Here is a 15,007-nt window from a genome sequence, read left to right as displayed (position 1 = left end):
ATTTTCCGTGAAGTACAAGGTAGTGTGCACAAGAGCTATAATAAACTGCACCGTCCCCCAGCCGGGCACGCCTGTGAGAGCCAAGATAACTTCCAGATGTCTCAGTATCGCAAGATAAAAAGTTAGAGATAATGACCACTTTACCTGCCGCTATATCTTCTCTTTGTTTGACTAAAATAAAAAAAAAAACACAGAAGAAAAGATTTGATAAGCTTATTTCTCCAGGGAAAAGACTGAAGGGGGCAGAGACATACATTTGATAGAGGAGCCTGCATTCAGCAAGCATCCTAAATGGGGGGGGGGGGAAGCAGGCTACAGGCGGAAAGCATCACATAAGTAGCAACACTATTCAAAAGAAGGGTTGATATAAAGAGGATTGATGGAGAGTCATCTGACCCCCAGCATTCCAAAAAAACATTGTTGTGCAGCATTGCAAAACAATTCTGTTCCAGGGCATGTAGAAGAGGAGGCACTTGTGATAAACAATCCTTTTAACAGCGCACAAAGATGCACCCCATTTGTTTCCCACAGTTGTAAACTCACATGACATTCACTGAATCTCAGGAACACTGGAACTTGACCAGCCGTCGTTCAAATCCAATTTGAATATTTCAAAGTACAACGAAGAATTCATCGGTAAATCTTTCTGGACTTCATTTCCAGATTTAAGCATAAAAAAAAGATTCAGTGTGATTATTCTACAACACTTAACGTAAAAAAAAACCAACAAAAAAAACAGGAAAAAAAGGAGAGTTTATGACCTTTGGAAGAAGAGGCAGGCAACTCAGCAGGACTACAAGGATGTCGTGAGGCTATGCAGGGAGAAAATCTGAAGGGTCAAAGCCCAACTAGAACTTAATCTGGTCACTGCCGTAAAAGACAATAAAAAAATGTTTCTACAAATACATTAGCAACAAAAAGAGGGCTACGGAGATTCTCCATCCTTTACTGGATGCAGGGGGAAACACAGTGACAAAGAGTAAGGCTGAGGTACTTAATGCCTTCTTTGCCTCCGTCTTTAATAGTAAGACCAGTTGTTCCCTGAGTTCCCAGCCCCCTGAGCTGGAAGACAGGGAGCAGAATGAAGCTCCCATAATCCAAGAAGAAATGGTTAGTGAGCTGCTACACTCCTTAGGCACACACAAGTCTATGCAGCTGGGTGGGATCTCCACCCAAGGGTACTGAAGGAGCTGGTGGAAGTGCTCATAAAGACCCTTTCCATCATTTACCAGCAGTCCTAGCTAACCGGGGAGGTCCCAGCTGACTGGAAGTTAGCAAATGTGACACCCATCTACAAGAAGGGACAAAAGGAGGGTCCAGGGAACTACAGGCCTGACGGTCTGACCTTGATACCTGGGAAGGTTATGGAGCAGATCATCTTGAGTGCCATCACGTGGCACATACAGGACAACCAGGTGATCAGGCCCACTCAACATGGGTTTATGAAAGGCAGGTCCTGCTTGACAAACCTGATCTCCTTCTATGACAAGGCGACCCACTTAGGGGATGAGGGAGGCCGTAGATGTTGTCTACCTAGACTTTAGTAAAGCCATTGACACCATTTCCCACAGCATTCTCCTAGAGAAACTGGCTGCTTATGGCTTGGAGGGGCATACTCTTCGTTGTGTAAAAAAACTGACTGGATGGCCAGGCCCAAAGAGTTATGGTGCATGGAGTTAAATCCAGTTGGCAGCTGGTAACAAGTGGTGTTCCCCAGGGCTCACTATTGGGGCCAGTTCTTTTAATATCTTTATCAATGACCTGGACGAGGGGATTGAGTGCACCCTCAGTCAGTTTGCAGATGACACCATGTTGGGCAGGAGCATTGATCTGCTTGAAGGTAGGAAGCCCCTACAGAGGGATCTGGACAGGCTGAGTCAATGTCCCAAGGCCAAAGGTCTGAGGTTCAACAAGGCCAAGTGCCAGATCCTGCACTTGGGTCAAAACAACCCCATGCAGCGCTACAGGATTGGGGAAGAGTGGCTGGAGAGCTGCGTGGCAGAAAAGGACAACGGCCAGCAGTGAGCCCAGGTGGCCAAGGCGGCCAACAGCATCCTGGCTTGTACCACAAACAGTGTGGCCAGCAGGACTAGGGAAGCAATTGTCCCCCTGTCACCTTGGCACTGGTGAGGCCGCACCTTGAGTACTGTGTTCAGTTTTAGGCCCCTCACTACAAGAAAGACATTGAGGTGCTGGAGCATATCTAAAGAAAAGCAACAAAGCTGGCTGAAGGGTCTAGAGGTCTAGAAGATTGTAGCAAGATGGGGGTTGGTCTCTTCTCCCAAGTAACAAGTGATAGGACAAGAAGAAATGGCCTCAAGTTGTGCCAGGGGAGCTTTAGGATGGATATTAGGAAAAATTTCTTCACTGAAAGGGTTATCAAACATTGTAATAGGCTGCACAGGGAAGCGGCTGAATCACCACCCCTGGAGGTATTTAAAAGATGGGTAGATGTGGTGCTTAGGGACATGGTTTAGTGGTGGACTTGGCAGTATTAGGTTAACAGTTGGACTCAATGATTTTAAAGGTCTTTTGCAAACTAAACGATTCTATAATATTTAACAGCATATATATTGTTATATTTAAGAGGAGTCAGAGCATATCTTGCTTTGGAAATCATGCACCGGAAATTCTATTTTTAGAATTCAAGGCCTGAGTTGTCCTGCGACAGTCATGTCTCTTTTGCCATAAAAACCAACCAAATCTGATGACACTAGAGACCTGCCCAGTACAGTACTCCATCACTGACAGTAATCGACAGCAAGTGCCTAGAGAAGACTGTAAGACAAAGGCAAATATACAAGAGATGCTTGCTCAGAATATGCCCCCAGCATGCAACAATTTTTACTCCTGCAACTTCCTAAGCTTGTAACTCATATCTATATATTTAATATTCCTTGATGGGTTTATTCTTCCAAGAACGTGTCCAACAGATTTTGAACCCATGTACACTGCTTATATCCAGAGTACCTTGTGGGAAGAAGTTCCATACTCTGTGTGAAGCAGGAGCTCCTTGTGCCTGTCTCCATCCAACTGATCCTGACTAGTTCCTTATCCTCAAAGGAACAGAGAGTGATCAGCTCCCCACACGCTTTTTCCAAGCCAGACCCTTCTGAACTCTTGGGCAAATAACCTCTTGATCTGACAACCTGCAACTTTTCATTTTGTTAGCTGATCTATAATCCTGTCCATCAACACTTTGAACTAAAAAAAAAAAAAAAAAAAAAACCCAACCAAAAAAAAACAAAACAAAAAAACCCCAAGCAAACAAGCAAAAAAATCCTCTCTCCTGAGTTAACACAGACACAGAACAGCAATACAGCGTTTTTGTTAGTGCTCTATGTGCCCCAACTGTTTCTTTCACTTTTTCTCCATCCACAGATTTCATAGATTCTCTGGTATCTTTCTTTCCTCTCGATGCCTGAAAAAAATTACCAGTTTTTATGCCTGCATCTTCATCATATCTTCTCCTTCTGCCAGCATGTAAATATTCAGATTCACCTTCTACATCTACATTAACAGCTCCTTTACCTTATGCCCCACCACCACCTCCGGGTGCTTCCCAGTGTCTCCCCATCCCTATGTCAGCGAATACCATGTACACTTCCTTCATATCACCTGCTCTCCTCCGCAGCCAGCCTCCCACAGCCAGTCTGTTCTTCCACCAAATCTTGTGCTCAGTCCCTTCTCTCACTTCACAGGTTTCGAATCCTTCTTTTTCCTTCCCCCATCAGACATTTCAAAGACTACTAACTCAGTGAAAGATGACAAGCTCTGGCCTCTCCTACCCTCCTTTCCTTGCAAATACCTATCTTTATTTTTCTCATTATAACCACTACTGATGTGTTCAACTTGCTGCCTCTGTCCCCTCCAGGGGCTGCCATGATTGCCTCCTCTTCTCTTCTCTCCTCTGCAACCCCTATCCTTTGATACCTTCCCTTCCAAAAGAACACTTATTTTGTTTCAGCATGCTGCCTCTCCGTGACACAGATGCCTACTTTGTGTTTGAAGGATCACCTGGCATGCTGTGGGCATAAACAGACAAGTAACTGTAGATCTGAAATCAAGATCGCAGCAAGGCTGACACAGAGCAGCAACAGGGAGGCTGCGCTAGGATGGGCCGTAGCTGAAAAATATAGGATCTTAAAAGCCACTAATGATCAAGACCGCCACCCAAAGGCTTACCTTCTCACACCACGCAGCCTTTCGGTGGGTTACAAGCTTATGCAGTTGGTCGTGGAGAGTCATTAGATCTCTGGATAACCTGTCCATTTGCCCAGTCAGACCGTCAGCCCAGGGGCAGCATGAGGTCGCCTTTGACAGCCCGCTTTTCTCTACGTGAGCGTCCTGGGACTCGCACATATTTCCCTCTTCAGCCATATTATCTAGCACAGTTTCCTAAAGGAGAAACAATAAGAGTTACTTTTCAGCAGGAGCTAAAATGGTTTCCCCCTCTACATCTTCTTGGTAATTCATCACTAGGAATTCACTGCTGCCATCTCAGTATACAGTTGCTCCACAATTTCAGAGCTATTTTAAGAGATAACCTCCTCAGTTCACTATAACATATTTCTACATTAACAGAAAACTTATGCTACTAAACTAGCTTATGTTAGAAAGCGCTGCATACTGTGAGCTGCACTAAAGCATAAAGTAACGTTCACGGGACAGAGATCACCTGTACTGCAGAAGCTCTAGATATGGCCCATCCCCTCAAACTCCGAGGTTGGATGCACTTTGGCTTATTGTAACAAAGTGATGACTAAGGAGGAGACACATGCTTACACTGTTCAGGACAGCCCCATCTGCTATATGGCACAGTAAGTTGTTACACCCACAGGACCACTTGTGCCCATGTAAAACTCTACAAGTTGAGGAACCCCAAGAGATCCCTGCTCCAGGCTGTTCAGGAGCTCTGTCAGCTCTGCTTGACCATGGGCACCTAGCTGGTTCCATAATTACTTCTGCAACTGCTTTGGAGCAGCAACTGTTATTTGAAATACTCAAAAAATTACCAAATAATTTCAGAGTTCTTGAAATGCATGTACCTATACACCATAGTGCACAGATCCTGTAGAAAAGGTTTTCAAGCCAGGGTAGCAGAGCACAACTAAAAGGCCCAGCCCTCCTCACTCAAAGCGTATTAAATATTTATTTCCATATTGTTATCAAGAAGAAATAGGAGAGGTCAATCTCTTTTAAAGACGTAATTCGCATTCAAAATTATCTTTAGAAATTGGAGAAGTAATTTGAAAACAGCAAGAGGAAATTCAGCAGTTGAGCTGAACTGAGTTCAGCTGAGGTCTACACGTGGGCAAGGAAAAACCAAATGTATAATTACTGGCTCAGCAGCAACACTGCTGGAAGGGAACTCAGAAACCCAGAGGTCACCAATGTCATACTGTCAAAGTCAAGTACCATTTTAGAAAGCACAAACACAAGTCTCCATGATAGATGAGCACTGACTAACACTGACATACAGGTGAGGTACCTGAAGTTAAACACAGACAAATGGGAGGGAAAGTCCCATATGGGAGCAGCAGCAACCATCAGAAGTTTGAATGAATGGTCTACAAGGAGACATTGAGAGAACCAATTTTGTTTAACCTAGAAACGGGGCTGGGAAGGCAGGGACATGCTAACGGCGTTGACTTACATAAAAGATTGCTATAAAGAGGATGGGAATTTTTTTTTTTCCCCCACTTTTTCTTCTCTGCAGGTAGGTTAAAAAACTTGGCTTAACTCACAGCAAGGGATTCTTAGGCTCATACAAGGAAAAACTTTGTAAGATAGCTCAGAATGGCAAAAGACACCCTACAAAACCTCCTTTCTCAGCGAGCATCAGCATTGCAAACTGGCACAAGCAGCACTGAGGCCAGCAGCTCATATTGCCCAAAGGTCCATCTCATGACAATGCACGGATGTTCTGGGCACCGACAGGCTAAGAAACTGCATGGAAATAAACCAAAGCTTTTTGGGGTTTGTTGGTTTTGATTGGTTTGTTTGGTTTTTAATTTGAAATTTATTACATGACAGAACTTTAAAGTGACATTACTGCAGTCACTCCAGTTGCTGTAGTTATAGAAGCATAGAATGGTTCGGGTTGGAAGGGACCTTGAAGATCACTTAGTTCCACCTCCATGCCGTGGGCAGGGACACCTCCCACCAGCCCAGGCTGCTCAAAGCCCCATCCAGCCTGGCCTTGAACACCTCCAGGGATGGGGCAGCCACAGCTTCTCTGGGCAACCTGGGCCAGTGCCTCACCACCCTCAGTGTAAAGAACTTCTTCCTAACGTCTCATCTAAATCTCCCCTCTTTCAGTTTAAAACAGTTCCCCCTCGTCCTATCGCTCCACTCCCCAGTAAAGAGTCCCTCCCCATCTTTCCTGTAGCCCCCGTTTAGGTACTGGAAGGGGCTCTAAGGTCTCCCCGGAGCCTTCTCTTCTCCAGGCTGAACAACCCCAAATGCTCCTGCCCACAGCCCTCAGGAAGACCTGGCAGTAGCTTTGCAAGAATCATCCCATCCATCAGATCAGCAATGCAAAACAAATGCTAAGTGGAAAGAGAAAACTACTGTATCCTCAAAGTACATCTGAATCCCATACATCCCACAGCACCCGGGAACAACCACCATCTTCAGCAAAACAAAAGAAAAAGGCAAATCCACCATCCAGCCTGTTGAACAATGTAAAAAGATGTGCTGGTCAGGTTTTTTGCAAGTATTTCTTTAGGGTTTAACTCCAGGAAGCACATTAACACTCGCAATACTCCCCACACTGGTCATCATGTCACAGGCAAAGGTTTTGGTGGATACACTGAAATGCCGTAACACTTGCAGTTACATTTTGCGTATTTGGGGCCAGGCTTCTGATAGTGTTGATGCTTTCCAAACAACCGTAAGATAGTAGACACGTAAAGCAAAAACCATTACAGAAGGAATAGCAATTTTAATGGCTCTGCAATGGAAGTACTCTTCAAGACAGGTGAGGTAATTTTACACTCCTTTGCCTTGCTTTTAATATAGAAGGCAGCATATAGGCAATTAACAGTCAGCTCACTGATTCTCAAAATTTTGTGAAGTCATACAGCTAACGTGGTGCTCTAAAGAATTATTTTCAGCAACTGTGAAAGGGCAAAAGTTGTAGAGAGAATTGAGATGGATGGTACCGTTTACACTCACTTGAGAAATCGTAAGATGCACAAAGAAAGGCTTATTGATTTTCTTATGATCATTCAACACAGTTCAAGGGGAAATCGGCAATTGCAACACACTATTTGTCTGGGAAAAATGAAGTTGTTTTCAATATCAGCTGCTTGCAAATTTAGTTGTTCTCAAGTCTGCAATAAAGCTTAGAGGCCCCTCTTCTGGAAAGCCATTTAATTTTAAGCAATTGTACGACTGCTATGTTTAAAAAACATTAAAGAGATGAAGATCAGACGTTTTCATTTGTGTTAACTATCTGAAATTCTGCCACTCTGCCCTGCAATTCCTCAGCTCAGCTGGGCAAGTCTTACAGAAGAAAATAGAGGGACGAAGGAGAACTAAGAAAACACGCCTTACTTTACCAAAGGTTTTTTCCTTTTTCTCAAGTGCTGTTGAACAGTTGGTTTGCAGCATTTATTTTTGTGGCAAGGGGCCTTTGGAAGTGGCCAGCTATTTGTTAGAGTCAAGAAAGCTGCACCCTTCAAGATCAGTTTGATTCATTACCATCCACTGCCAATAAACTGGTTCCAGTTGCTTCCACTCCAGATAGGCTTCGAGTTGCATGGTTTCAGAGTCCAGAAGCTGTAATAGCTACAGGAAAGGAGACAAAGGAAAGAAAATCAGGTAACATTGGTCACTTGTGGACTAAATGAAATGTGTGTTTGGTCTGAAGTGTCAGTAGTACAGGGGACAACACTGGGTTACTTTACAAGAACATTGTACAACCAGCTGCAGAAATGTGATGTGAAACACCTTTCCCAGCATCAACAATTTATTCCTCACCCCAAATATACAAACACCATCAGCTTTTGAAATGTGAGTTTCCATATTGTTTTGAGGGATCAAAGAGCCGTAATTCTGATATATTAACGCCTAGATACGTGACCATCTTCAAATCTTCTATGCTTCTTGACTACCAAAATAAGCTATGTTTCTCCAAGAGTATTTTTTTCATCTACCCATTCACTCACATTTATCAAGGCTGTAAGATCTAAACACCTTCTTCTCTTCCAGGCCATGTATAGCCTTCTGTCAGCTAAAACTTACACCATTGGTCTTGGACTGGGTCTCCTCAATTCGACAGTAATGACTCCAACTGCGATATGCAGGTACTTTGATTAGTCCAACATATCTCCTTCCCATGCTGCTCCCACACCTGTGCAAAACTCAGAACTCCAGTATCTCCAGTTCTCTCTGCCTCCTCCCCAAAAACCTTTCATCCCTTATTTGCATCACTCAAACTGAGATGATCTCTGATGTTCTGAAATAGCATGGAAGAACTCCCTCTAAAAACGTTATGCATTTTATAAATTGTCTGATCTGCTGCACGAGGAATCCCTCCCTTTACCTGAGAGCACCTGAAGGAGAGATATTATGTTTTAGCTGTACAAATTATACATTTTTCATAAATATATATATTTATGTGTACGTATACACACGTATACACACATGTATACACACACATATATGGAGAAAGAGACATTCCAAGACTAAGTATTTATATATCAGTACAACAAAAGTTCTTAGAAAGAATGATAGATGAACAAATTAGGTATAAATCAGAGCTTACCATCTTTAAAAATGTCAGTACTGGCCATATATTTGAAATGAATTATTTTATCAACAGTCTGATGCCAAAGGCAACTTTTTAAGATGACACACAAACAGTATACGGTCTCAAAGACAATGATAAGGACCAGATCAGTACCAGCTAAACCTACCTGATACAGACAACTATCTTCTGCTGTCTTTGTTGGCTTTAGTTACTTACTACATAACATATAATTTAAGTAACTGCAAAGCATGAGTTGACTTTGCAATTTTATTCTGCAGATAGAACTTTAAGATCAAGAACTCAAAGAAAGGAACGCACTTTGCGAGAGTAACTGCTGGAAATTATGAGCAGTTTGCTCTAAAACACTGCTGGATCCAAAATACAATTATCACACATTTGTTCGCACAACTGACACTTGGCATTATGCTTAATGACTTTGCTAGTTTCAAGCTCAGCTGGTATATGAAAGGTGGAAGAATGAGTTTCTGTCTCCTTTTTTCTTTTCTCCTTTTTTTTTCATAGGTGTATCTATGGCACAAACAGCTTACATTATGTGATCTGATGCTGGCAATAAAACCCAGCCAAAAAGTTGATTAAATATTCAGGCAACAGCTAAGTTACTTGATTTTAAACTAGCTTTGTAATACAGTCATGAGCTGTGAGTGATTGCAGTAGAGAACATGTCTTGTGACAGTTAAAGAGGGCTGAAGGTTGGAATGGGGAGCTTTTCAGCTGAAGCGTTCGAAAAAAAAAATCTTAGTAAAAACAGTCGTCATCTTTAGTTTTAGTCTCACTAGATCCTGAATGTTAAAAAAAGTCATATGCCACGTGCTTTCACAAGTGCAAGGATATGGTCATGAAACCTCACCAACAGATCATTTACAGGTTCGGAGTTAACTGACCTGAACAACAATCAAAGCTTCCTGAGCTGCCTCCTAAGCTCGAGCCTTTCAGGATCTTTTGCATTTGGGTTTTTTTTGTTGCCTTTTTTATTTTTTTTAAAACTGCTCCATTAGTCATGTAAAACTTGAACAGCTCATTTGAAAACATTCGTCTGATTCACCTACTTATCGCATCCTCACCATTCACTAAGGTATTACCACCCTCAGAAATATCAGGCCAGCAACTGTGTGCTAGATCGTTTCAGCCGTAAATGAGTAATGGGATGACTACGCCGCTCATCCTAGGAGGACAGTTTTCAACCTAGCTGCCGTGACAGCGTTAGGCAGGCTAGAAGAGCCAACATTTGCGTTTCTGCCCCGAGGGACTGAAGGCACTGGTCCTGGATGCCAATATCCTCTGCCATCCCTTACATGGGTCTTGAAAGACTCTGGTGTTATCGCAGCAGGGAGAATAAAGCAAAACGCAATAAAAACTAATGTACTACAAATATCATAGAATGGTTCAAGTTAGAAAGAACCTTAAAGACCATCTAGTTCCAACCCCCTGCCCTGGGCAGGGACACCTCCCACCAGACCAGGCTGCTCAAAGCCCCATCCAGCCTGGCCTTGAACACCTCCAGGGATGGGGCAACCACAGCTTCTCTGGGCAACCTGTTCCAGTGCCTCACCACCCTCACAGGAAAGAATTTCTTCCTAATATCCAATCTAAATCTCCCCTCCTTCAGTTTGAAACTGTTGCCCCTTGTCTTAGCGCTCTACTCCCTGATAAAGAGTCCCTCCCCATCTTTCCTGTAGCCCCCTTTAGGGACTGGAAGGGCCTCTAAGGTCTCCCCAGAGCCTTCTCTTCTCCAGGCTGAACAACCCCAACTCTCTCAGCCTGTCCTCACAGCAGAGGGGCTCCAGCCCTCTGATCACTTCGTGGCCTCCTCTGGACCCATTCCAACAGGTCCATGTCCTTCTTGTGCTGAGGACTCCAGAGCTGGATGCAGTACTGCAGGTGGGATCTCACCAGAGCGGAGTAGAGGGGGAGAATCACCTCCCTCAACCTGCTGGCCATGCTTCTTTTGATGAAGCCCAGGATACCTTAGCAAAAACCATAAAAACAAATAAATGTTCAAGGCAGGGACAGGACAACAGACTGTATGTCTGCTCGCCATGAATTTGGTCACAAGGAGAGTCTCCACATGACCCAGAGGTGACAGCTTTTCATCCAGACATACCTGCACTTAGCAAATGAACAGCTGTCTATATCAGCCAGCTTCTTTCCCTCAACCGCATCCTCTACTCAAGGTTCTCACGAGCATTTATTGTTCTTTAACTAAACTTTGCATTTCGTCATGAAGAGATCAAGGGCATGCGTTTTCTTGTGTCGCTCATCACAGTCATGCCACAGCTGGTATTTCAGCTCTATTTGCAGTTGTGGAAACCAAAGCCCAAATTGTGCCTCTGCATTTTCCCCAAACACAGTACCTTTTCTTATTTAGTACCAACAACAGTTCACACAGATGCCTTTATATGTGAGAAGCAGTTCCACTTCTGCTGCTACACAAATCTCTCAAGATGTAAGACAAACTCACAAGCTACAACTAAAGCTGTCCTTGACCTAAGGACCCAGATGCTGACATGCCTCCTAATGAAATTTAAAGACTAACATCCGCAGAAAAGCACTAATTTTGTCTCATGAACAACGTGAAGTGGCAAGTCAAAAATGAGCCTCATATGGATATCAAAGTGATGCTTAGGGATAACATATGAAAATTGTCTTCCTCTCCACATAAAATTAAGACAATGAAATCCATTTCCTTCATTCTTCTGGAGGAAGTTATTGTTCTAAAATACTTACACTGAGAGAAAAAAGTAATGACAAATTCAAATTGCTCATCTCTGTGGAGACGTAATTCCATAATGAATGCTGAGAGCAAACACTTTGCAGTAACAACTTCTCTAAACCATTGTAAAGAAACCTTCACTGGTGCAAACGCCTTGCAAGCAACAGCTTTGCTATACAGGCTAAACTGTGTTTAACTGAGCTGTCTCAGAGCAGGCTGCCAGGAAACCTCAGAGTGGTGCAGAAGAACACGAACTCTATAAAGAATCATAGAATCATATAAAATCATAGAATGGTTTGGGTTAGAAGGGACTTTAAGGATTATCTAGCTCCAATGCCCTGCCCTGCGCAGGGACACCTCCCACCAGACCAGGCTGCTCCAAGCCCCATCCAGCCTGGCCTTGAACACCTCCAGGGATGGGGCAGCCACAGCTTCTCTGGGCAACCTGTTCCACCGCCTCACCACCCTCACAGGAGAGAACTTATTCCTAATATCTAATCTAAATCTCCCCTCTTTCAGTTTGAAACCGTTACCCCTCGTCCTATTGCTCCATTCCCTGATCCAGAGTCCCTCCCCATCTTTCCTGCAGGCCCCCTTTAGGGACTGGAAGGGGCTCTAAGGTCTCCGCAGAGCCTTCTCTTCTCCAGACTGAACAACCCTCTGACAGGCGGCTGTGACCTCCAAAGCCAAACACCCTGCATCCAATGCGGGTCATGGAACTCAGGAAAACTGGGGAAACTGCATAAGTCCTAGGTGACAACATCTTCTAGGTGGCTTTGGATACTCAACAAGAGGCTAAAGTTGAGTCCTCTTTGGTATCCACAAATCTAACTCACACCAAAATCATTATTTAAACATATTTGTAATTACTTTTTCTGTTGAGATATTAATCTTTTTCATATTATTTACTAGCATATTGCTAAATTCATTGATGCTTGCAGACTCTTACAAAAATCAATATTTAATAATTTGCAGCATAATGCATCCTTTTCACAGGCTGAGTTCCAGAGAGCTCCCCGCAACAAGTATTTAATCTCTGATGCCCACAGATCATAATTCAACTACCATATCAGTGCAAAAGTATTTTTAATCAAAAATTACTCTGTCTAAATATTCAGAAAATTATCCTATTGTTAGACACACAAAAAAAGGCCTTTCAGCAATAAATTACGTTTCTTGGCTCAGGGGCAAAATACTGCTGATTCATCACGTATTCATGTGTGACTGTAGATAGAAAACTTGCCTTGGACTCCAGATCACTGCCAACCTCACTCCAAATGCCAATATCTCAGGTGCGACTCAAGGTTTGAGACAGGGTTGGCTTCGTATGAAAGCTTATACGGGGAAAGTATCAAGAGACTATTTCATACTTTGATTCATTTAATAAAAAAGGCTTTATTCAACTTCAATTTTGGTAATCTGGATACTACTGCTTAATATCTAAGAAGCGCAGGAGAGAAGCAAAGCAGAGAAGTTCTTTCCAAAAAATGCAAAGAAAGGGGTGAATACACATGAAAAGCTTACACAATTTACATTACCAGTAGTAAACCATAACTGGGATTAAGGCTTCAGAGACTAACCAAGCACCAGGTGAAATAAACAATTTACAGCACAGCATCTCTGCTATCAAGTCAAAACTCCCTTACCAAAAAAAATAAGCAAACCTTGACAAATGAGAGCCTCTCGGCAGGCAGGCTGTTAGCTGGATGACATTTGGTTTTAAATGGCACATACTGCCCAAACTGCACATTAGCAGGGCTAAGTTTTGAGACACCAACCCCCCCCTCAGAAAAAAAAAAAAAACAGAGAAAATGTTGCTATCATAAACATCCGAGGCTGGGACAAAAAACACCACTGTAGGTGGATGCGCTCAGCGCTCCAAGATTCAGTTCCACATTGTGATTCCTTCAGAAGCAAAGCTGGTTTAAGACATTCCCAAATATCCCTTGAAGGCTGAAGCAAAAATAAATAGGCCTGAAAACTAGAAAGTCACGCTGGAGTAGTGCGATGTACAAGCAGCCGAAGAGCGAAAACCAACAGACCAATAAGCAGCCTCTAGCCACCAGGCAAATAAAGATCTGCTCAAGTCATTCCTCTGCCTGTGAAATATCGCTGAGGGTTGTGATAGAGCAGGAGAAACGCTGCAGCCCAACCATCACAAGGCAGGTGGATCAGAAAGGCTCCTGGATGACAGAAGTGGTTGAGAACTTCTCCCACTACCAGCCGTGGACGTCACAGGGACCTTGACCAAAACGCTAGCAGGGACGGGGAAAGGCCCTCTGTGGCTCCAGAAGCAGGTATTTCTGTGTCTGCTAAGCGTCATCTCTTTTGGAATTGTAACGGTATTTTTTTGTGGTGCGGACTGTAAGGGAAAACAGGACTTGGATCTTTTGCAGAAGATAAAATACATACAATACAAAACACAGCAGCTTTGGGTGGAGAAGTGTAATTCTAGATGTGCACAAAACCTCCAACACCTATAATAAAATACGTGACTTTTCCACTCACCAACACCAGTTTTGTACCACCACAGCTCAAACTTCAGTTCGGCTATCTCAGGTTTACATTGCGGAGAGCAGGGAATCAAACCACTAGTTAAAAACTTAAGTGACAAAGATCATCCTTATAAAATGTAATTGCTATTTATGGAGGGATTTAGAAAACAGCTGTTTAAAATGACACTGAAAGAAAATGGAATTCAAAGCAAACAAAGTGAGGCATTTGGCACATAAGAATCGTACTGCAGCTTTCCCATTGATAGGCAATGAACAGAGATGTACTAACAGTGACATTCATTCGCAGAGGAACAGGTCAGTGAATAGACCACTTCTTCCCCCCCCCGGTGGAAATAACACATATTAAAACAGGAAAAAAGATCAGGAAAAAGAAGACTGAAGGGTGAGTTTTATACTTTAACAGCCAAGGTCAAGATGCATGAGAATGGAAAAGGTACATATTTTCTTCCACAAAGGTACCACTAAATTTGGGTGCCTAACTTGGCATACCTGAAGAGCCAAATTTTTGGGCAGTACGCTTAGTCCTCAGTCAAAGCGCATCCAGTAGGTACCAAAAAAATCACAATTTACTTTAGAGAAATCTCAGCCAGAGGATTTCAAAGGAAAGCACCAAATTGTATCACGGTACTGCCTGACAGCTGTTCATATTTTGTACTGCCAACCAGAACCCCCGCGTAGCTGATGTCGAAAAAGATCATTATGCATCTGCTTTTATTCATACTGTTTCTGTACACAGAACAAAGCATTATCCACACTCAAGTTTTTTCATCCCGCCCCCCCCCCATATACTTTCCTATTTTACTGTATTTTTAACAGGACAAAAAAACACACATAGAAATCAACAGAAACAAGCAATTTCTACTTTGCTTTTTAAACTCATCAGAATTGAGAATTGATGCCACGCTTCTGAACAGTACCAATATCCTGGTTTCTGTATGTTTCCACACCATGAAGAAGTGCCAGTCACAGGAGGAGCATTTCCTTTTCTCTGGGTGTGTTGTG

At 43.1% G+C, this 15,007-nt stretch overlaps 1 protein-coding gene across 2 annotated transcripts in view; it reads right to left on the bottom strand.

Annotated features, from left to right (window-relative positions):
• Nucleotides 1-15,007, bottom strand: part of TEDC1 (tubulin epsilon and delta complex 1) — an 82,966-nt gene that overhangs the window by 20,677 nt on the left and 47,282 nt on the right. For both annotated transcript variants that reach the window (XM_074598407.1, XM_074598406.1), the window contains 2 exons: nt 7,708-7,794; nt 4,186-4,398 (listed from right to left, as the gene is read on the bottom strand). In XM_074598407.1, coding sequence (XP_074454508.1) covers nt 4,186-4,398; nt 7,708-7,794 — 300 coding nt within the window. The remainder of the gene's footprint in view (nt 1-4,185; nt 4,399-7,707; nt 7,795-15,007) is intronic.

Source organism: Larus michahellis, chromosome 8 (assembly GCF_964199755.1).
Source record: "Larus michahellis chromosome 8, bLarMic1.1, whole genome shotgun sequence".
Lineage (NCBI taxonomy): Eukaryota > Metazoa > Chordata > Aves > Charadriiformes > Laridae > Larus > Larus michahellis.
This window is presented reverse-complemented; position numbering and strand designations above follow the sequence as displayed.